Below are 23,263 nucleotides of genomic sequence, written 5' to 3'. Positions count from 1 at the left end.
TAGACTAGAGTCTTCTGATAGATTAAACTCGTTCATTTGTCAAACAACGGAGACGCTAAGTTGATGGTTTTTCCTCATACACAATGTGTCAATTTTTTTATTGATCGTATATTATGTTGCCTAAGGTTACAGTAGGTTACAGCACTCATTGCAATGTTAATGTTGTGAACGTCTTGAATTTATATTTGTTATCTCCAAACTGTTTTGTTTTCTTAAATAAATTAATAAGTAATTATAATTACCCTTAAATCTCCTGGATAACACACAAATTTCTCGTTATTCTATTACCGCACTGTAAACATGTGTCAAAAGTATTATGAGAGTATCATTAATTGTTTTTTTACTCGACCCGATTGACATAATCGATTCCTATGATTTTTCAAATTTAGAATTTGCGTTTATACGTGTATGTTTTAATGTGTCGCTGAGTTTCAAAACCGAACTAAAAAGGTTTTTAAATGTTTCAGTAGTGTTATAGCGGGATTTGATAGACACATTGATTTTGTTTCATAAATGACAGTTAATCGTAGCGGCTTTTGAAAGAGGCGATACAATTTTCATGTAGAGATTTTAATAACGAATCCAACGATATATAATAATATATCTTAATTATTTCAAAATAGTGTTATAGCGGGTTTTGAAATTTAGCGACACTTATACGTATTCTTCCTGTTTCGCTCTTTCTTAGGAATTATCATATGTTGTCACTCATGCGTTACGGATAATTCAATATATATATGAGTGGTTCACAGCCATAGTGAACCAAGTATATTCCGGTTATTTTTGAGTAAGCTAGGTTCAAACATAATGTTATTTGAGTATTTTTAATTCTAATTCACACCCTTAGAGCAGGGGTTCCCAACCTTCTTGTACTCTAGAGCACATTCTAAAATATCGGTAGGGTGGCGGGCACCACCTATTTTTAATCGACAAACTCCTTCCATAACTTCTCATTTTCCCATAATTTATTTTCTTATATTCATAATTTATTAATAAATAATAAACAAAAATGTTTCAAAATAATAAAACTATTATTCAAATTGCATACACACAGAGAAATATATTTACAAAACGTAAACAAAGTAAACAAAAAACACAAATACAAAGAAAACATTTTATAAAAAAATAGAATATCAATAAATGTCAATGTGATCTTTGGCATTGCATATCATTGGCCAGTGCCTCATAATTAGGAGAGTATGACGATAATTCTGTTAGCAAACAATTATAAAGATGCTCATCGGTGAGTCGAGATCTATATCTTGATTTTATTAAGTTCATGTTTGAAAACAATGATTCGCATAAATATGTCGAGCCGAAAAATGATTCAATTTTATATGCCGCTTTTTTCAAAAATGGGGTCTTTTCTCTGTCCACTATTCCAAAAGTCCTCTGATATTAAGGATTTAAGCAAAATATCATTCTTAAGCTCCAAAATTTCTAACTCTAGTTCTTTTGCCTTACCTTGAACAAAATCTGCAATACATGCGGCCGTTTTCATTACAATTATTTTGTAATTAAAAGGATTGATACAGAAGGAAACAATTGGCTCGATATCTGTAAACTGCAAAAATCTTTCTTCAAATTGTTTTTTAACACCTGAAGATGCTTAATAAATAATGGCCCGTTTAATTCATTGTTACCTAGCATTTTATTCATAATATGTGGGAAATGCACGAGAGAATTGATCTGCAGCTGTGATATCAACAAATTCAATTTAGCTTTAAATGACTTTACAGAGCTTATCATTTCAGCTATGTTTTTGTCTTTCCCCTGCAACTCCAAATTTAAAGAATTCAATTTTTCCATGATGTCTGTGAGAAATCCCAAATCAATCAGCCAGCGAGAGTCAGCAAGTTCATCATAATTTTCCTTTTTATGGTTTATAAATGTTTTTATTTCTTCAATTAAACTCACAAATCTTGTAAGAACCTTTCTTTTACTGAGACAACGTACTTCAGTATGCAGAATAAGATCATGTTTTTTATCTTCAGTGTCTTCTAACAGGGCCTTGAAACGTCGGTGTTGCAAAGGAGCTGCTCGAATAGAATTGATTATTTTTGTAACTATTTTCATAACGTGTTCAAATGGCAATATTTTACAACACAGAGCTTCCTGGTGGATAATACAGTGGTAGGACATAAAGTTTGAAAACGATTCATCCTTCTTGTAGAGGGCAATAAATCCTTTGTTTTTACCTACCATTGCTGGTACCCCATCGGTGGTTATCGCAGACAGCTTGTGCAAAGGCATATTTATTGACTTGGCGTATGTTCTGAATATATTATAAATATCCTCACCTCTTGTCTGTCCTTTCATAGGTAATATTTGCAACATATCGTCTTTTACTGTGAAGTTACTAAATACCATTCTCACCATGACTGCTAACTGTGCGGTGTCTGATATATCTGTTGACTCGTCAAATTGTAGCGAGAACCAGTCACATATTTCCAAGGCAGTCTTTAACTGAGTTTGTATGTCTGTTGAAATTGCATGTATTCTTCTTATGACAGTGTTATTTGACAACTGTAAGTCTTGTGTTGCTGAGACAATCTCACGTTTGTTAGAAAATCCATCAAACAAACAATCGGCACCAGTCAAAAATAGTTTTTTAAACAACTCACCATCAATGAAAGGTTTCTTCATTTTTGCGAGCATGTGAGAAATTTTGAAAGAAGCAATGGTGGCCTTTTTAGAATTTTCCACATGTCTAGTGAAAACAGTCTGTTGTGCAGTTAGACTTGATTTTAGTTGACATATATTTTTCTTTCTTACTTCAGATTTAAGTGGATAATTCACATCAAAAGTGGCATGAATTGTCTGAAAGTGTCGTTCAACATTATGTTTTTTCGGCACTGCAATACTACTACCACACAACAAACAGACGCGTTTATTTTTCACAGTGTTAAAATTATACGTTCGTTGTCTTTTACTCGGTCCACTCATTTTAGAACTATATAGAAGGAATATCAAAACTCCTAATTCGCGTTTCGTCAGACGAAGAAGTCTCCTAGCTAACTGTCGCGACCCGAACGGGGCAGCAATCGCAATCACAATGACAACAACGCGGTTTCAGGCGGGGAATGCTATTTGCACATCACTCCTTGTACACGCCGAAAACCCGAACTGAGCAGATGATCGCCGAAGCAATCGGGACGGTACGAGCACGTGACTACTGTCACGTGCTTCGGCGTTCATCGGCTCAGTTCGTGGGGTTCGTTCACTTCGGGTTTTCTGCGTGTGTCAGGCTAGCGTGAAAATTCTGTCTCTATCGAATAGTGGCGGGCACATACGAATCGTTCCGTGGGCGCCATGGTGCTCGTGGGCACGGGGTTGGGAAACCCTGCCTTAGAGAATAGGAAATACTCAAATATTATGTTTGAACCTAGCTTACTCAAAAATAACCAGAATGGACTTGGTTCGCTATGGTTGTGAAACAGTGGTGAAAGGTGGAGGTAGGCTGTGAAAATCCACCATAAATAGAGCACAATAATCTTTTTGTCAGTCATACGTATTTGTTTTCATTGAAATAAGACTACAATTTATAGATGGTGTTGGTTAGTTTTTAAAATTCAATTATACCTGCGGAAACAAAGCCATAATAAGAGATAAGAGTCAAAAAATACTCGTCTACCTATAAAAAATCTAAAATTATGCAGTTAAATCATACATAACTTTGAATAGTTTATAGATAGAATAATATTTTTTTTTATCAATTATAGTTTGGTTTAGGCAGGGCCAAAAAATGAACCAACAATATGTGTAATAATATGTATTCTTAATCCAACGAAAATAAGTAAGTATGAATGAAAAGTGTGCACAATTTTGTCGTATTCCCCAAAATTTACCAAAACTCTGATGGTTTGGTTTGGGCATGAGTTCAATTGATTTTTACAAACTAACCGACACCATCTGCAAATTGTAGTCTTATTTAAATGAAAACAAATACGCATGACTGACAAAGTTTAGTGTGAACAATTTATGGCGGATCTTAACAGCATACTTCCACCCTTCGCCACTGTTGTGAACCACTCATAATATAATAATTTATAATGTCTAATAATATATATTATATTGTACTCGCTATATAAGTAAATAGTTTAGTGTCAGTGCGATAGTTTAGTGTGGTCGGCGGTTTTTGAATATCATGCAATAAATGTTTATAGAAATAAAATTACTAATTTTGCAACTAGAGTGCCCTTCTATAAAATATTGATTATTTATTATTATAATTTTATTTGATTATTTATCGATTTTACCGTGTTTCGCCTATCAATTCCTTTTTCATGTTATTAATTCATACAATAATAATATTGTTGTCATAATAGTCATGCATATAAAACTTTATTCAGAGATTTTTTTAATATAATAATATTATGACAGTTGTAAGTACTTAATATATATTATGTTTTCATGATTACGGACTTCAAAAGGAAGCTACTAAAACGTTTATAGAACCTGATATTCACCATGGCAACTAAATTTTTATAGTATTTTTTTTTATTCCGTATCAACAAATATTTTAGAATTATTTTTTAAATTACATTTAAAATTATTGTCAGCTGTTATTTATTACCACGTTTTTATTAGCTCGTTTTCTTGCTTGTCCAGTACAAATCTTGCAATCGATTTTAACTAACTTCCGACTAGCTAGACTTGAAACTTTTAGAATATATCAGAACACGATGACAATGCATTCTTTTAGCCATCTCTGAGCAGAACTGAATTCATTTTCAGTTAATTCTGTTTTACTTGGAAAGTTAGTTCGGAAAAAATCTGCAAGATGGCGCTTCGATCGAATTCAACGCTTGCACTTTTGCGTAACGGCCGTCGACGATTTTGAAAAAAGAATTACCTAACTCGCTTTCTTGTTTTTTGTTTGTTTGTTTGTTTGTTTTTTACTTCATATCAAGTACAAGTTTTAAAAATCTCATATATATATGTTATTCAATTAATAAATTCTAATGGATTCAAGCTCTGTACTATTCCATTTAAGTCGTTTTTTGCGACCCGGGTTTCGCCTTTCGGCATCTTCAGGCGTCGTGTACACTCACCAAAGGCAAACACACACTGACAACGAACACCCTTAACTCTACCTTATATAGTAAAACAATACAATAAAGTAGGTAAAAACTCCATTACCTACCTATTTAGTCAGAAATTACAACAAAAAGTACAATAAACAAAGTTAAGTTAAGGGTTACGAGTTAAGGGTGTTCGTTGTCAGTGTGTGTTTGCCTTTGGTGAGTGTACACGACGCCTGAAGATGCCGAAAGGCGAAACCCGGGTCGCAAAAAACGACTTAAATGGAATAGTACAGAGCTTGAATCCATTAGAATTTAAATTCAAATTCCATCAAGTACCTTCGGTCGAAAGTATTAATACAATTAATAAATATTTGAAAATTTCTTATAATTGCTCTCTTCATTACGCATTTGATCATTTTCTTTCAAGTTGATGGAATAATTCATCAAAAAAATTAAAAAAATGTATTTATTAATAAATATAACTGTCAAGTTTATAATGATACAACAGAATTTAAAAACGTGGTATATAAAAAGTTCTTTTTATCTTGTATTTTTTCACCTGTTTAAAATCGTTATTCCAAACCCGTCGTAGGGTTTCTATAAAAATAACCAGCATTTTAATTACTTTACCCTCTTTATATCTATGTATATAAACCTGTTCAGTTTATCTTCCAGTTCGCTAAAACTTTTAAAACTAAAACACCGAGTAGTTTACGAGTTTAGATTTCAGTGTTTACAACATCTTCAGTAGCATTCTTAGGTAAACGAAATCAATATATTTTAAGATCAACGATCAATTATATATTATATAGTTGGGTTTAATTGGTAGCTTTATAAAAAAATAGTATTCTGTGCATTATTGGCATCTCTTTTCTGGCGCTAAAACCCCAGGTCTTTGCCTTGTCCTGCACCTGCTTCAATTTAGTTCATTTAATTACAATGGGGTTCCAAGAACTAACAGTAACAAATTGGTTCATAATATTATTTAAGTTAACAAAATAAATACAAAATTGACTATCAATAGATTTTTAATCGCATACAGTTAATTAAACAGGCAACTCCAAATATTTACAATACTGTGTTATTTCTTGGTTTGATTCCAATCCAGAAACCGTTTTCTGCTGTCAATGTGAAAATATGGCTCATGACTTTGATCGGCGATTCAGTTCTTGGAGTCATGACCAAATCGAACTGACGAAGAAGATGGAAGGCCAGTAACTTTATTTCCATAAGGGCGAAACGGTTTCCTGAAATAAAAAAATATACCTAATAAATACAGTGGCATCTGTTTAAGATGCCTCGAAGGTAATTTGTGTTGGAATACATTCTTATCTTACGTGCTTCGTAATTCGTATAATAGGTATAATATGTCTCTATGAAATCTTAGCTATCGATGTGATTCCCCTTAACATAGTTGCTAAAATTGGCGAAGAAATTGGATTATCAATTTAAACCAGCAAGTAGGTAAGACTTCCACCTTAATAAAGTTAGGTTGATGGTTGTTGTAAAGATCCTATGCTTTCACATTCAAGTCTTGTACTGACAACGGCGATATTTATAAATTTGTGGATATTCCGGAAATGATATTATTGTGTGCGCCGGGACAAGTTTAGTTCATGAGGTGTTTCGCACAGCTCGCAACAATGAACACTTCCACGAAATATTCTGTTAGCATCAAGGGATGCCTGGATTAGGTAAGATACTTATAGAATAAAAATATGGAATAATCTGAAGAGACAAGTAGGATAGTTTTATTCAGTATAAGATTAAAGAGGAAGGGGAGACGAGTAAGAAAGATCATCGATTCAAAAACACATCATGCTAATTTAAAAAAATAGCAACATGCCAATTGAATATTGCATACCACTAGTCCCTGCACCGTGATGTGTGATGTAAATTCAATTATAATAATGGACAATTTCAAAATACTGACCTATGCAAGCCCGTGGTCCAAGACCAAAGGGCAAAAACGAGAAAGGGTAAATTGAACTTTTGTTCTCATCTGAAAATCTCTCTGGATCAAATTTATCTGGATTTGGCCAATGTTTTGGATCTTTGTGTATGGAAAATATTGGAATCTGGATAATATCATCCTTTACAATCTGAAAAATGAAACAAACATGTTATAAACACATAATAGTTGTTGTTTGATTTTTGAGGTCTGTCTTGTTAGTTTTTGATATATAATGATGATGGTGTTATGAAACTCGACTTACAGTATGACCAGGATGGTCTGGATTTGATGGTGGTAATCTGAAGGTCTTAGTACATTGTCGGTCCCTTACTCCAACTGGCGGCCAAAGACGAAGGGTTTCTGAAAGATTTGAATTCCTTATTTTAATTAGGTAGCTTATCGTAGGTTAGGTTGGTAGCTCGTCGAGATTGTATAATACTCGTAACTATAAAAATAATCAAATGTCAATAGCTAAAAATTAACGCAATTTGTTAAAAAAAATGTAATGTGGATGCAAAAACCAGGGTTTTGAAACGGAAATGAACCGAAAACCGGAAAAAACCGTTATTTTTGTCGGAACGAAAACCGGAACCGAATCGAAAGAAATATCGGTTTTTTCGGTTCAATGTAATCTTACTCCCCACTTCAGTCGTCATTCAGTTGTCGTATGCGTAAAATTAATCACTCGTAACTAAACCGAAAACCGGAAAACCCGTTATTTTTTTCGAAACGAAAACCGGAACCGAACCGATGTATATATTTGTTACTTGAACCGGAATGAAAACCGAAACAAAAAAAAATAACGGTTCGAAGCCCTGGTAAAAACTGCTAACTTTATGGTCAGGCAACTAGGGTTAAGGCGAACAACACATATTTATTGCGTATCGTTGCATCTATAGGCTTTCGGCAACGGCTTTGAGAAACAGCCGTCTGTCTCGCTTACGCATACTTATTGCTATTAGCGAACATGGGTCAACACGTTTGTCGGTTTAAAGTTTAAACATGCTGCTTGCAAGCAATGAATCTGTGTGAATATTGTGTTCACCTCAACTCTTATTGCGGGACCTATAATTTCATCGTAATTCGATAGGACGCTCGTGTACAAATAATTTGTATATCTCATTTTTGCAAGTCCAGTGGATACGTCATGTTCATGTTCCGTCGGGCGTCGTATTTTTATCAAAAACTTCTTCTAGTGGGTTTTATATATTATATAAAACATAATACGTCAGTATGAGTTATCTTTTAATTATGTTTGTTGAATATTATTTATTTCTATGTTTAGTAATTCCGCACGTAGATGTTCATTCATTCATGATGATTCATTCTTAGCTCAAATGGATTAATCACATGTAGTGACATCAATTGGCGAAAATAATAAATGAAAGCTCAAGCGGTAATGCAGTTTACTGCATTTTCATTTGTGATAAAAACAAAGAGTCATGCTTTCACTTTTTATTATTTCCATTTTTGTTTTGAAACAAATGACTCATTTTTTTCACTTGTTCTTTTTGATTCCATCGTTAAAAATGAACAATTAAAAATAGTTATGTGTTTTTATTTTTTTTCGAATATTCTTCCATAAAATAAGAGTAGAATTTATTGGCAATTTTCAGTAAGTATAGTATAAGATCGTGAAAAGATCTTTGTTAAATATATTTTCATTGTAAAATTTATGTTATATTTGGCCAAATTTGGTAATGCAAAATTAATGTGACAAAGTCATGTTACTATGCTGTGAAACCAGTTGAATATATAATAATTATTATATAATCCAATATCGGAATGAAAAATAAGCGAAGAAGAAGCATTACATTAAGTATTATAAATCGTATAAGACAAGTAATGGTTGATTTTAATTCGAGGTAGTATATAGGAGACAAAATAGGAAAATAACATACCAGAACAAACCATATCTAAATATTTTAGTTTCAGAAGATCGTTGTACGTAGGCATGGCTCCATTATTCTCCCTAACATATTCATCTATCTCAGCTTGCAGCCGGTCATGGGCTTCTCTGTTTGTGCACAGTTCGTAAAACATGAAACTCAGCATGGTAGAAACTGTGTCGAATCCCGCGAAAAGAAATATCACTACTTGCGCTGCTATTTCATCTTCTGTCCAATCTGGAATATTAAAACGATTTTATAGCCTTTATGAGTAGGTATTTTTCAACGAGTATGCCACGTGTACTATTCTAGTATGCCATCAAATGGTCTTACGAATTACGTATAATGAGGCGAATGTATTATCATCACGTTACGTGCTGTCACGCTAAGGTCACGCTACGGGAAAAGTGTGCAATATCGTTTGCTTGATATTGATATTTAAAATGTTATCAGACTGATGCTCCCATCCCATACCTTGCACATTTTGAACCAAAGACGAATATTGTCAGTAAACAAAATCTGCTGAAACGGCCAGAACAACAATGAGGTTACCTCACGCGTATCTCGCTATATAATAAACCGCACGAGTTTTTAAAAAAAATTCTACAGGTCTACACATTCCTACATAAAACCGCGCATCTGTGATTTTGTTGGTTTTCTATAATATGGATTAATTGCTGTTAAATTATTATCTATGTTTGGTGTTTACGTATATTATCTATGGTCTGCTGGTTGGGTTCTGTTTATCTATGCACGTAATATCGTAAACAATTTTGTCTACGCATACATAGAAACTGTTGAAGTAAATTGAAATTACCATGCATCATGGATAATAATTATCAAAAAATATTAATAAATTAGAATCGGTACTTCCCATACTTGACGATTCATATAGACAGGATCATTCAACATATATTTCAGAATAACGAAACCATAGACTAAATTTGTCAGAATTATTTCATATATTTACGTTTAAACTGAGGTACAGTAAAAACAAAACAATGATTCGGTTCGTGGATTGTATGCGTACGAATACGTATACCGTCGTCAGCGCTACGAGTACATCGGCTGTCAGGTAATTAGTAGCGCTAGTAAGGGTAAACATCCGCACGCACACCATCGACCAACCGAATCATTGTTTTGTTTTTACTGTACTTACTTCAAATTCCGCTAATCAGGAGGCAATCTGCTTTGTAATCAATTATTAAGGTAAATTACAATAATAACTCACCTAACTGTAACATACGTCTGAGTGCTAATCACATATGTCTTATTGACGTCTTGTCCTTTTGAATAATGAAATTATTATTAATTTTTTATTCAATATTGAACATAATAACGTAGAAGATTTTTCTAGACTTTTTTCTAATATGTATGTTTCAAAATAATGCTATTTTTAGAAACTTGGTGGTTGTTATAAACAAATAAAATCAATGGCTAAGTCTAAGTGTCAACCCAAATGAAGTATATTTACTTGGCTTAGCTGCCTTTTTATCTGTCTTCTCCGCATGAACTCTCGCAAATCCAACATTTTCGCTGGTACCTGACGCCTCTTTATCTTCCTGCAAGGATCCTTTAAACGCCTGCATAAGAAGGTGGATCATATCTCTTCGAACCGCTCCTGACTCTTCTCTGGATTTCATAATATCAGTCACTGTTGACCTGAAGAAATTGGGCACTGTGTCTCCCAACAGGCTTACTTTGAATAACTGATAAAAACAATGCAATTAATACGTATTAACAATATTTGATATTATTTGGTTTATGATATTGAAAACTTCAGATGGGTTGGTCAATGGCAAAGACTCCATACTAGACGATTATTATTTCAAACCTACCCTTTAAGAAATATAAATGTAAGTAACCTTAAGACATTTCAAAAGTTTCACGTACACATTATGATATAGGTACCCAAGTTACTTGGATTTTCTACTAACAAAGGCTTGGTATAATCTAAAGTTTGATCCTTGTTTGTCCTTGACATCTGATAACTGTCTATTTCATTATATGAAACGATTAATATTTTCACGACTGCGCCTACTCACCTTTGCGCATATTGTCTAATTAAATTATTATATTATTTTGCGCACAGTAGGCAAACTCCGGATGGCCTAGTGGGCAAGCTCAACTAACGAATCCTTAGATCAATTTATTTTTGTGAAAAATCTATTTTAGTGCATATTGACTTTTTTAGTGAGACATATTTTACGAAAAAAGTAAAGCATCCGGTGGCGTTTTTCATAGTGGACTGCATAATTTTAAGGATGATGTAGATTTCGAATCTAGGGGGGAGGGGGTGATTAAACAGGATACCAGACACTGACCTACATGGTGGCTCCGTGGTCTGGTTGCACTGTCACCCGCGCGGTATTGTTTGTTTGGGTTACCCGGTACGCGGCACTTGACGGTACACTATTTATGGATGATATGTGAGGTGAGGTTAATGAATGATGATACTATGTTGTATGAATGATGAGAGCCGGTACCACGGCTTGCCAGTTATTTAGAAGTATCTCTTGTACGACGGTCACACTATATCAAGCTGACCTCATCGTGGCCCACGAACAACTTCTGAATCAGTCTGTATAACGCGCACTCGTTTGTTCGCTTGAGCTGACTATGCGCAACGGCTGTCTTGAAGTCAACCTTTTTGAGTCACGCTGTATGTAGGAAGCAACGGTAGAGTTTAACAACTCGCCTACGTCTGCTTGCTGCCTATTACTTGAGCTAACTGAATGTTATTTGCATCAAGGTCTATAATGTCCCGTGACTGCCGATCACCTGGTCTTGTGACAATAATATTCAATAGACAATTCATAATACATACCGACATATTATAGATGTCGTTGGGAAACTATATAATATTTATAGAATAAAAAATAACGAAGTTATTATTAAAATACGTTAAATTGTACTTAATCAAACATTATTTTTCTTAAGAAGCTACGCTATAAATAATCGCCTAGTATAGAGTTTCGCCACTGATGTCAATAAATTGCATCAGTACAACGTAAATTTTACTATATAATAATATGTAACAATGCTGGTCTTACCTTCATGAGGCCAGGAATCATAAAAAAACCAGCGAACTTCAATATATCCAATCCTTTAAATTGTGTAAGTTCTGCTGACATCTTGTAAAAAGTATTATTTGGTTCGTTCAATGAATCCGATTCAATTCCGAAGGCACACGATGCGATAACATCGTTTGTGTATTTGGTCAAGAAGTCTTTTAGCTCTACTTCTTGATAATCCCCTGAATTATGAATAAAAGATAATACAAATAAATACGTTTACACTGAAGGTTTTTAAGCATCAGGAAAAATCATAACGCTTAATTGAAATTTATTTGGACAAGTCAATTTTTTTTTATTTATGTGTCCATCGTGTGTAATTTATTTTTATCAATATCAAGATTTTAATTCGATGATGATTTGATGGAGGAATCGGGATCAACCCGAAAATTTCAAATTTCAAATAAGGAACATGGGTCAACGAGAAATGGAACCAGTCACAGATAAAAAAATCAAGAATTGAAATAGCAAGGAGTGCCTTTGTCTAAATGAGACACATCCTTAACAATTGAGACCTTAAGAGGGATCCTATATGCCAACAGAGAACCGAGCGGAAAAATACGAAGCTTGCAATTTGAAAATTCTTTTTGTTAATTAATCATTTAAATATCATTTAAATATCAAAAATATTTGTTTAAGTCAAAGATAAACTTACAATTATAAAAAAAAACATGTGAATTTGTCACATATTTGGTACATATGTTATGTTATTATTAGATTATTTTTATAGTTATATTTACTATTGAAATTTAGTTTATTAAGTTTACAATTTTTACCGTATAGATTTTTGACTAATTCATAGTATTAATATTTTTTATATCTATTTTAAAAAACATCGATTTTTATAAAAAATATAAATGTGTATAACTTGAAATGCTTTTTATTTATAGGACTATCAATTCATGACTGTTAATTCAGGTTCACCGCATCCATGGGGCTTAAAACATGTCTGAAAAAAATGATTTTACGTGCTCATTTTGGTATCCCGATACGGAGCCGCACGGTACTGATGTAACAGCCATGCACCGTGGTGCTTTAAGAAACAATTTAGAGATAAAAGAAAAGGGTTGGATTCGCTCAGTTAATATCGGTGACATTAATAGTGTCCTCTGTATCCGCTTACTGAATATCAAGATTTGATTTCGATGATAATTCAACGGAGGAATCGGGATCAGCCGACAAATAATCTCAAATTATGAACATGGGTCAATGAGAAATGGAACCAGGCTCAGAAAAAAAAACAAGAATTGTGATACCAAGATGTGCCTTTCTCAAAATGAGACACATCCGTCGCAATTGAGACGTCAACCAAAATCTGAAACGGCGCATGATTCGCTATACCAAGTGATATTGCGGAGAGTTACTTGAGGCTTTCGAGATGTGGCTGTTTAGACGCATTCTTAAAATTCCGTGTTCTGACCGGGTGACAAAATAAATAAACATTATCAAACGAATTGGAAAGGACCGCGAAGTTGTGCGTATCATCAAAATCAAATATGGAAGCTACAGGTCACTAAATTTGTGATTTTCTTCATGGTACTTCAATAAACTTTTAAGTATATTACTTGAATTAACTATTATATTATACCTTCTGAGGAAAAATTTTTGGTTTCCGTTTTTAGATAGTCGGTTAGACGTTCTGCACATTTTTCAACGAAAGGTATCATTTCTTTCATCTTGGATCCTGTGAAAGCAGGACTTAACGTGGTCCTCATCTCTCGCCATCTATCACCTAAAACAACAACAATATTATAGAGAATCTGCTTCGATAAAAACTATTTCTGAACTGTAGCTTCTTGAGAGGTTTTTTGAGTTTCAATAAGTGAATCTTGATTTAAACGGAATTATTTGCAGTCAGAAATGTAACAGTACCTACATTCAATTTATTCCATCGACAGCTAATTACCCACGATGGCCGTGCGACTTAAACGTCGGCTTATAACGTCGTGGGTCCCAGGTTTGAATTCTGGGTCTGGCAAGTACACATATTGATTTTCAATTTGTGTATGAGTCAGAGTATGAACCTAATACGTTGAGAAAGTGGCTAACATCGATGTATCGTAAAAACAAAATCTGTTAATACAAACCTCCACTCCGTGGATCTTATTCTTATAACGATCAGACATGGTCGGTTAACGAGACCACCTACTAAAATAGACTACGCAGCAAATGGTTTTAAACCGGAACAAACTAAAAAATTCTTGGCATATATTTTTTGCAATGTTCAAAAATATATATTTTTTGGATGGTTTCCACATCTTTAATAACATATTATCTTACGTGTACAAAAAAATGTAGGGTAGTTTAATAATACTTTTTGGTTTTATAAGAAAAAAATGGCAATAAATACAATTTAAAAAATCATAGAGATTCAAATAACAAAACGAATTCGAGTACCTAGTATAATTTTACTTCCGGTTGAAGCCCATACGGATATAAGTTTCTTACCTTTAAGATTAGATAAATTATAGAAGAAGAGTGGATCAGAGTCTTGCACCGCTATAACGGAGTGGTCCGTGAAGTGGTCGAATTCTTTCACATTTACTTGTTTTAGTAAATCCAAATCTTTTATAACTATACAAGGTTGGGTGAAATTGAAAAATCCCACATATCTGAAAAAAACGATTTGTAACAGTTAAGGTCATACCTCAGTTGAGACACGGTCTAAAAAGATCGTCGCTAGGCGATGCGCGGATTGCGAGTCGCGGGTGCAAATGAGGCATGTCAAACTAAATATAATTTGTCTTATAAATCTAGCATGTGTCCATTTAATGTTCTGTAACAATAATAATATATTCATTGACATGTTTTCTTTTTAAAGTAAATGGGTAACGTTTTAAGTCATCTTTACATGATTTAAGAATTATTACGGCCGTTGCCATCACGAAGCAAAATTACGTGTTTCCAGCTCTACATTCTCTCTCCGAATGGGAGCGAGTGCAAAATTTCGTCGCGCCTATGGTTGAAAATTATTTGCCGTTTCACTGATGAATCACCTTAATAAAGAAACTAAATTCCTTCGTCACATATTCCAACGAGTGGTTAGAATATGGCCTCCACATCCTGAAGCGGGCCCCCAGGCTGGGATCTTTGACGGCCCCCTTGCCTAAGGATAAAGGCGGTATGATGCTCTACAGTAGCGTTTTCCAAATGTTGTAAATGGTGTGGGCGCAATAAAATTAATGTGTATATTATTTAGTGTTTTTTTTATATTTTAGTATATCCATTTGAATTATGGAATTGTCGAGTATTCATACATAATTAAAAATTGTACCGTACAACCACATAATTCTAAATAATAATATTATTGAAAGAAAATAGCACCGCAGGCGACTTTTTTTTTTTTACTGGTGAAGCAAATTTGTGATGTGTGTTTATCCCACTTATCTGGTCGACTCGCCTTGCCGGGCCAGTCGTGAGCCCGGGCCCTGTCAGTCATCCATTTGTGGGGGGGCATGGGTTAGATACGACCTAATTAAGCAACCTCGTAAGCTGGCTCTCACCTGTAAACTCGCCTTGTCTGCCGCACAGCCATAAATCAAACCTTCTAGGAACGTCATTTTGATGTTGCATATGAAGACCGCACACATGTACTGTCGCATGTAACCTCTCGAAACGTAGGTATATATATTTGGATGCGCGACCCGCGAGCCGGTATAGGAATAACCAATTCGTAGGTGTGCGTATGCGTTCTGGCGTTTTCAACTGGCAGCCAGAGACGCATGGGAATTGTTGATAGCAGCACTGATCAAACTAAAAAGTCGCATTCAACCAATCTGCGGAGCTCTATTTTGGCAACAACTATTTTATGAATAACGATGACGTCACATCAACACGTTGCAGACGATAATAGTTTTGATGTGCAAGTCGGCTATAAATAGCAACTTACTATTATACAAAACATGTTTAATAAATGATCAGAACAAGATAGTTCTCTGAATAGAAAGCATGGAATGTCATTGTGAGAGAGATGTGCATCGTTGAAATATGCTTGCCCAAATATAGTACTGAAGTTGAGATTGTCATTTTCCTCCATTTTCGAAAGTGAGAAGCACGCTGTCATTTTTATTTTTGTATGGTTTTTCGTCAGGATTCGGGATGTGGAGGTGGACAATTAACACACCAAAATTGTGATGGAAGCGGCGAGGTTTATTTAAGTTAATATTATATAATAGTTAAATTTTTAATAATTTATTTTACGGAGGACGAAATGTGCGAGTTTACTGTTTGGCTTTCTGCAGCGTATTACCCGCCATCTTGTGTTTCGCTTTCAACGAGAAACGTTGTCGAAAAACGGCGACGTTGCAAATATTTTTCAACGATCGTGATTTACGGCATTGCCGGCTCTATTATTACTTATTTTCGTAATCAACCCTTACTATTTGTTGGATTTGATACCGACTCGGGCCTCTCCAGATACACAGAGACATCCCCAAATGGGGACCATTCGGGGGTGTAACAAGATAAATATTGTTTACATAAATATTGACATTACGCCGTCCGGGTCTTGTATGAGGTTAGTAGGATTTACCAATCGTTAGTACTAACAGCGACCCATGATAGATAAAAGAGAGCTGAAAATGGAGACGATATCACTCGACGATAAAAACATAATTATTATGGATAATAAGAATATGAAATGTCATAATATATCTTACTTTTCATCCGGGAATTTGTCGTAAGTCCTTTTAAGAGCGTCATTCAAATGTTCTTTTCCAGCAACGACCTTAAATGCATTTCCAAAAAATGGTACTGGATTAATATACTGTATTCCCGTGTTGATAAAATGGCCCATATTTATGTTCCCCAAAAAGTATATGATGACCAGGATTGTAATTCCCGAAATGATGAAGTCTGAAGCAGTGAACATTGTGATGATTGTCAACTGAAACTAAAATAAAATGGTTGAATAAGTGTGGATTAAACAAGCTTGTTGATCGCCAGTATCAAGTGAAGAATCGAGCTCCAGTTTCCTCCTTAGCCATTCAATCACCACATAGGCCATAGACTATCCACGATTGACAAAAGATCACTCCAAGATTTTTGTTGTAACTTACTTGAACTTGCTAATAATTTTTAATTAACTATTTTTTATTCAACGAATAAATCACAATATTTAAGAATGTACGTAACGTCGGCTAGTAATTAAAGTAATACCAACTTTGATTTAAAATACAAAAGCCGATCGCCAATAGTAGCTCAATTTGGAAAGCACTTCAGTGAGTATTAAAAGCCATTAGTTAAAAGTTGTCACATTTAGCATATTGGTTCTATGTGGATGGTTGCGATAGCCGAGAGATGCAGGTTCGATTCCTGCGGGGTTTTTTTCAAAATTATGTATGTTCAATAATTATAATGTTACATTCTTAAATCTTGTGAATTATTCGTTGAATAAAAAAATAGTTAATTAAAAATAAGTAGGTACATAATTGTATTTCTTAATAATTTAAAATTTAAGCTATAGGTAGACTCAGTACATATTTATAAGAAGGTTTGGTGCAGAATGGCACAAAAATAATAGTTTATACTAAAAGATTTAATAGGTACAATAAAATTTAATTAAATATTTTTTTTTTTTGGTTAAAATGTAAATCTTAGTAAAATCAAATCATAAAACATAAAGCTTTACCATAAACCTTAGAGCTGAAAGAGAGAGCTTAGAGCACAAATTCAATATTTTTCAGGAGCGCTTTAACCAAAACAATCAGTCAAATGTCTTTTCAAATATCGTGAATTATTTTGCTAAATTTGTAAATTTTAAAGGCCATTCGAGGTTAAACTTTTTTATTTTTTATTAATTCATAATTGGGAAATTATTGGACTTCAGCACTATCTGCTCTAAAGTGTCTATTGTATAATCAATACAATGGACTTGGGATTTTAAATATGTAATAAAACGTATAAGATAATATCATTTAAAATTATATTTTCTTAATAATAATAATAACAGGTATATTTTAAGCCATTACACACGATGCAAACATAACAATAATAATAAAAAATTAAAAAAAATAACAACAAACTTGTGTGCCTAATATTGTATAAATTTGATGAATTTTGACTGAATGGGGCTGTTAAAATCCAACATAAATAGTGCACACCAAAATTTTCCAGTCATAAGTATTTGTTTTCATTGAACTAAGTCTACAATAGGCAGACAGTGATAGTAAGTTTTTAAAAAAATAGTTAAATCCTGCGTAAACCAAGCCAAATAATGTTTGATTGTAGTTAACACACTAAAACAATCGACGAAACGGGTGACGGTCAAAAACACAGTACAAGTGTCTTCAGTGTTGCTAATATACTTTCGCTTTTGTGTGAAAATTCTTTAAAAATCTTATGCATTATGTAATAATAATTTCCTTACTCTGTCGATTCAAAGAAATACCACGTCCAGTTTTTGTTAACATCGTATAAATTATGCGGATAAAGATATTACAGGTAATAATAAAAATTAACTTAGGTAGTTGAAAATTAAACAAGAAAATGTCCAAATAACGTGTATATTCAAGCGCTTTGTTTTGGGCCACGTTGTTAATCGTTAATACCAATTTTGAATTCAGCCAATGAGGGAGCTAGATTGCATAAATACATACCAAGCAAATTCTATCGGATAACAAATATTATGTTGGTGTTGGTGACCTTCTTAAGTATTAAATTCTACTCTATCTATATATTATTATTATATACTAGCTGAAGTACCCGGCGTCGCACAGGGTCGCTTCGTGGTTATATTTATCTTAGATATTTAAATAATAATAAGAGGTAATTATTTTTTTAATTTTAAAATATCTGTGTAATACAATATGGCAATATGAAAATAATTCTAATATGAGTAAAGGTCAAACAAAAGGACACTAAATTAAAATCGAATCCAAAATATGCAAACGTTTTTAATGTTATTAATATGTAGTAAAAAAATCAAAATTGGATGGAAAAAACAAACAATAAACTTTGTATTTTATATAATACTAATTTAGAGACCTTCGCAGTTGTGCGCACAACAACTGACAAAAGTTTCATCGCAATCTGATGAACGGTATAGGAACGCATACGAATAGAAGAAGAAGATAATTTTTATAATTCAAAAACCTTCGCGGGTGTGCACACAACAACTCATCAAAGTTTCATCGCAATCGGATGAATGGTATAGGAACCATACGAATAAAAGAAGAAAATAGAATGAAGAAGAAGAAGAAGATGATGATCTTTCTAATTCAGAAACCTTTGCAGGTGTGCATACAACCACTTACCAAAATTTCATCGCAATCGGATGAATGGTATAGGAACGCTTTCGGGACAGACAGGCAGACAGACAGACAGACAGACATTCATTTTTATATATAAGATATAGCCTATACTCTTCGCGAAAGTGCAAGCAATAAGTTGACAAAGTTTTATCGCAATCGGATGAACGGTATGGCAGCGCATAAAATACGAACAAACAAACAAACAAACAAATATTGATTTTTATATATTAGACATATCAATAAAAATTGTTCATGTTAACCGTACTTTTCTTTCCCTCACAATTATATATTTTTTTGATTATCCGGGTTTTCATTATCCAGACTACTTTCACCATCTTTATTATTTCTCTTGAGTATATTATAATATGTCTTGATTTTTTCAACCGCTGGTTACATTAATACGTGTGCATTTTGATAATCATTTACTCGCGTATTCAAAATACTTATATAAAAGCATTGTTAAATATTACAAACGTAATCAAATCATGATCGATAAATGATTATAAAGATAATTAATTCTCAAGTAGACAGGTAAGTATCGTATAAGGTAAGTGGCAATTTGACCAATTAAGTTCATTGCACGTACAATAATATTATGTACCTACTGAGACAATTTTTTTTTTAATTTTTGAGAATATAATATATATAATAAATAAATATTGTTAAGAAAATTCGCTCTATCAAAATTCTTGTTATTTTTGATTTGTTATAAAGCAAAAGGACTTAACCCTCACGATAATGGTTAATAAGTTGGTGTTATATTTTCCCAATCTGACATTAACTAATTAGGTTATTAAAAAAACTATAAAAATGGTGATTAAGCCTTTTTTTCCCACTTCACTTCCTTCTTTTTAAAAAATGCAAGCTAAATTTCGACAATAATTCGGGATTTGCAGTTTATATTCTTTGGTCACAACCTGTATTTAATCATTATAATGTTATTATCCAATAACAATTATTTTGAAAATAAATCGTGTTAAATCCAAAAAGTGTTAAATCCATTTACCTTACTGAAGTTGATCTTATTTTTAATTTATTTGGTAAATGTTTCAAAAATATTATTATGTTATTCTTATTTTATCAAATTAAAACTACTGAAGGACGGAGGCTTCAGTAGTTTTTATAGTTTTCAATAACAGAATGCTCCATCTGATATAAAGGTATCTGCAACATATTTTGTAAATATACAGATGTTCAAGTGGATAACCGCCGGACACAAATGCCGTCATACAGTGGTACCCAAGGGGCACAAACGTCCACAGAGAAGCCCTAAAATCAGCTGAATAGACGAGCCCATAAAGTTTAATGGATGTACGTGGCAGAAAAGAACTAAGAACCGACAAGAGTTGAGGGAGTTAAGGGAGGCATTCATCCAGCAGTTGATGAACCCAGGTTAATGATGATGATGCTGACAATATTATTTTTTTCAAAATAGATTTTTTGATTGTTTCAAATTCTAGATATCGCCAACCAATCATCACTTTTATATAGTAAATAGACTAATAGATTCGAATTGCATTATATTATTGTGATAGCATCGTTTTCAAATGATGTGAAAATTACTAACTGTCATAATATATTTTAATATTATACTGTATATCATTAAGTTTGTAGCTAAATGGATTGTTATTACATACATATCTCTATATGACATATTTTTTATTATAACTATAGTACATCCACTAAATATTTTAGACTATTGCATTTGACAATGATATACTCGTAACCATGGCCCCCACATCCTGAAGCGGGCCCCCAAGATAAGATTTTTGCCCCCCCCTACCTATCACTAAGGATAAAGGCAGTATATTTAGCGTGTTTTTGTATTTTTTAATACATCCATTAGAATTATGGAGTAGTCGAGTATTGATACACAATTCAAAATTGTGTCGTACAACCACATAAACAATAATATTATTGAAGGAAAATAGCGCCTTTTTTACTAGTACCTAAAGCATATTTGTGATGAGTGTTTATCTCGCTTATCTGGTCGACTAGCCTCGCCGGGCCCCTTCTGAGCCCGGCCCCCCAGGCTAGGGCCCTGTCAGCCCCCCTCTTGTGGGGGCCATGCTCGTAAATATTATTATAAACTGTGATTTTACCTGAGTAAATACAATACGTTTTATTTTAATCTTTTGCGAAAAGTAGGTGATTTTGTGTACGATAAATAGTTTCAGTGACGTGAGCCCTGAATTTAAAAAAGGATTAAAATTATTTATGAAAATCTGTCTTGACTTACCTCCTATTATTATTGACACATTTACACTATTCCAACTATATTATGTATATTATATTTTATAAACATACGAGAAAATCAATAAAACATTAAAAGTTAATTCATAAATTATTGACAATACTGTGTCGACAGTGTGTGTGTAGTAGAGTAAAGTTACTGACAAAATGAAATTAAACCTTGATAAAATGTTATAAATATTTATGTTCAATATCTAATAATAAACAATCTGAGGTATGTAGATACTTAATTGACTATATCGCAGGTTCTTAAACGTTTTTTGTTCCAGCGAATCCATTTTCATAATTTATATATCGGGGGTGTAAAACCACGTAAGTCATTTTTTCAGTGTTTGTGAACACAGAAAAAACAGTGTAAACACCAGATTCTGGCCACAAATCAAACAAAATGAAACTAATTATCGTCCAGTATTGCTACATTCTAATGTTTTTTTTTTAAATAAATAACCACATAAATCCCACCTGTGTGTTTTCTCACCTTTATTTTCAGATGTAGAGGCGCAGCAGCCCTATGTTGTAAGCATTGGGCGGCTCGCCTCGATGCGTGTATTCAGCATATGTCAGAATTACGCCATGTCGTCGGGTGAGTTCATGTCACAAATTACAACATAGGGCTGCAGGAGAGTTTTGTATAAGGTTGTTTTGGTTTTTTTCAAAATATCACCTGTTGGCGAAAGTGATCTGGCGTTTTATTTCGTCGCTCGTGTTATTAGTGTTTGTGACAAGGGAACCTAAATAAACAAATGAATCCACAGTATCAAAAGCATCGCCGCCGATGATAAAGGTGTCATTATCATCTGTTGCACTGTGGAGAACTGGCATGTATTTTGTTTTACTTTCATCTATCCGGAGTCCCATGTTTGCAGCAGCTCAAACGGAAATAAATGCCCGTTTGAGGGCTTCTGGGGACCGGCCAATGACATTAATATCGTCGGCATACACCAATAGTTGTTTTAATTTATGGAATATTATGTTTTTTTTTTTTATAAATATCGCGCAATAATATTGTTTATGGAAATAGAATAATTACTAGCTTTGAACCTATAGTACCCTTATATAAAATATATTGATTATTTTATTTTTATTTGATTATAAATACAATTTTACCGTGCTTCGCCTAATAATTCCTATATTTTCATGTCATTAATTCATAAATAAATAATATTGATGTCATAATAATCACGCATAATATAATTTTTTTTTTCAAGATTAATGCCGTTTTTTAGAATTATATTTCAAATCGCAATCAAATTGCCCGAATAGTTGTAAGGTCATAAATGCATAGTTATAATAAAATTAGTGGTGGCGCCTCTACCGGCACCTCACTTCACCACCGCCCCACCGTTCGTATCCGGAAATTTGTACGTTAACAGTTCACCCCAGGACACTTATTCGTGCGCCGCAATACGTGAAACTTGAGTTCGTGTGACATTTAATCAAATGACGAGTTCTTCGTTGAACATTTCACCGTGGAGTATATTTTGTACGTATGCTATAACATGTGGCGAATTTTATGAGATGTCTTTACTAGGTTAGGTTAGGTTAGGTTAGGTTAGATTAGGTAAGGTTAGGTTAGGTTAGGGTTAATGTAATTGGAACAGTACTATTTGCAAACTATCGCCACATTTTTTAAGATACGTACAAATGTATTCCACGGTGAAATGTTCAACGAAGAACTCGTCATTTGATAAAATGTTATACGAACTCATGTTTCACGTACTTTGGCGCACGTATAAGTGTCCCACGATGAACTGCATACGTACAACTTACATGTAACCCCCACCGTTACCATCTAACATTTTTACCAAGTCGAGAT

The 23,263-nt window shown here is 33.5% G+C and overlaps 1 protein-coding gene across 1 annotated transcript; it reads right to left on the bottom strand.

The window, feature by feature from the left end:
- Positions 1-6,095: 6,095 nt before the first annotated feature.
- On the bottom strand, positions 6,096-22,305 carry LOC147070294 (cytochrome P450 9e2-like). The gene is made up of 8 exons (XM_085949940.1): positions 22,112-22,305; positions 14,393-14,556; positions 13,533-13,676; positions 11,924-12,126; positions 10,345-10,579; positions 8,893-9,107; positions 6,961-7,129; positions 6,096-6,274 (listed from the first exon to the last, which is right to left on the bottom strand). Exons 1-8 carry the CDS (start codon positions 22,303-22,305, stop codon positions 6,096-6,098), a joined length of 1,503 nt encoding a protein of 500 aa, XP_085806066.1.
- Positions 22,306-23,263: the final 958 nt, after the last annotated feature.

The sequence above is a fragment of the Rhyacophila brunnea genome, unplaced genomic scaffold (assembly GCF_057557595.1).
Source record: "Rhyacophila brunnea isolate RB1 unplaced genomic scaffold, BYU_Rbru_1.0 scaffold_22, whole genome shotgun sequence".
Lineage (NCBI taxonomy): Eukaryota > Metazoa > Arthropoda > Insecta > Trichoptera > Rhyacophilidae > Rhyacophila > Rhyacophila brunnea.
This window is presented reverse-complemented; position numbering and strand designations above follow the sequence as displayed.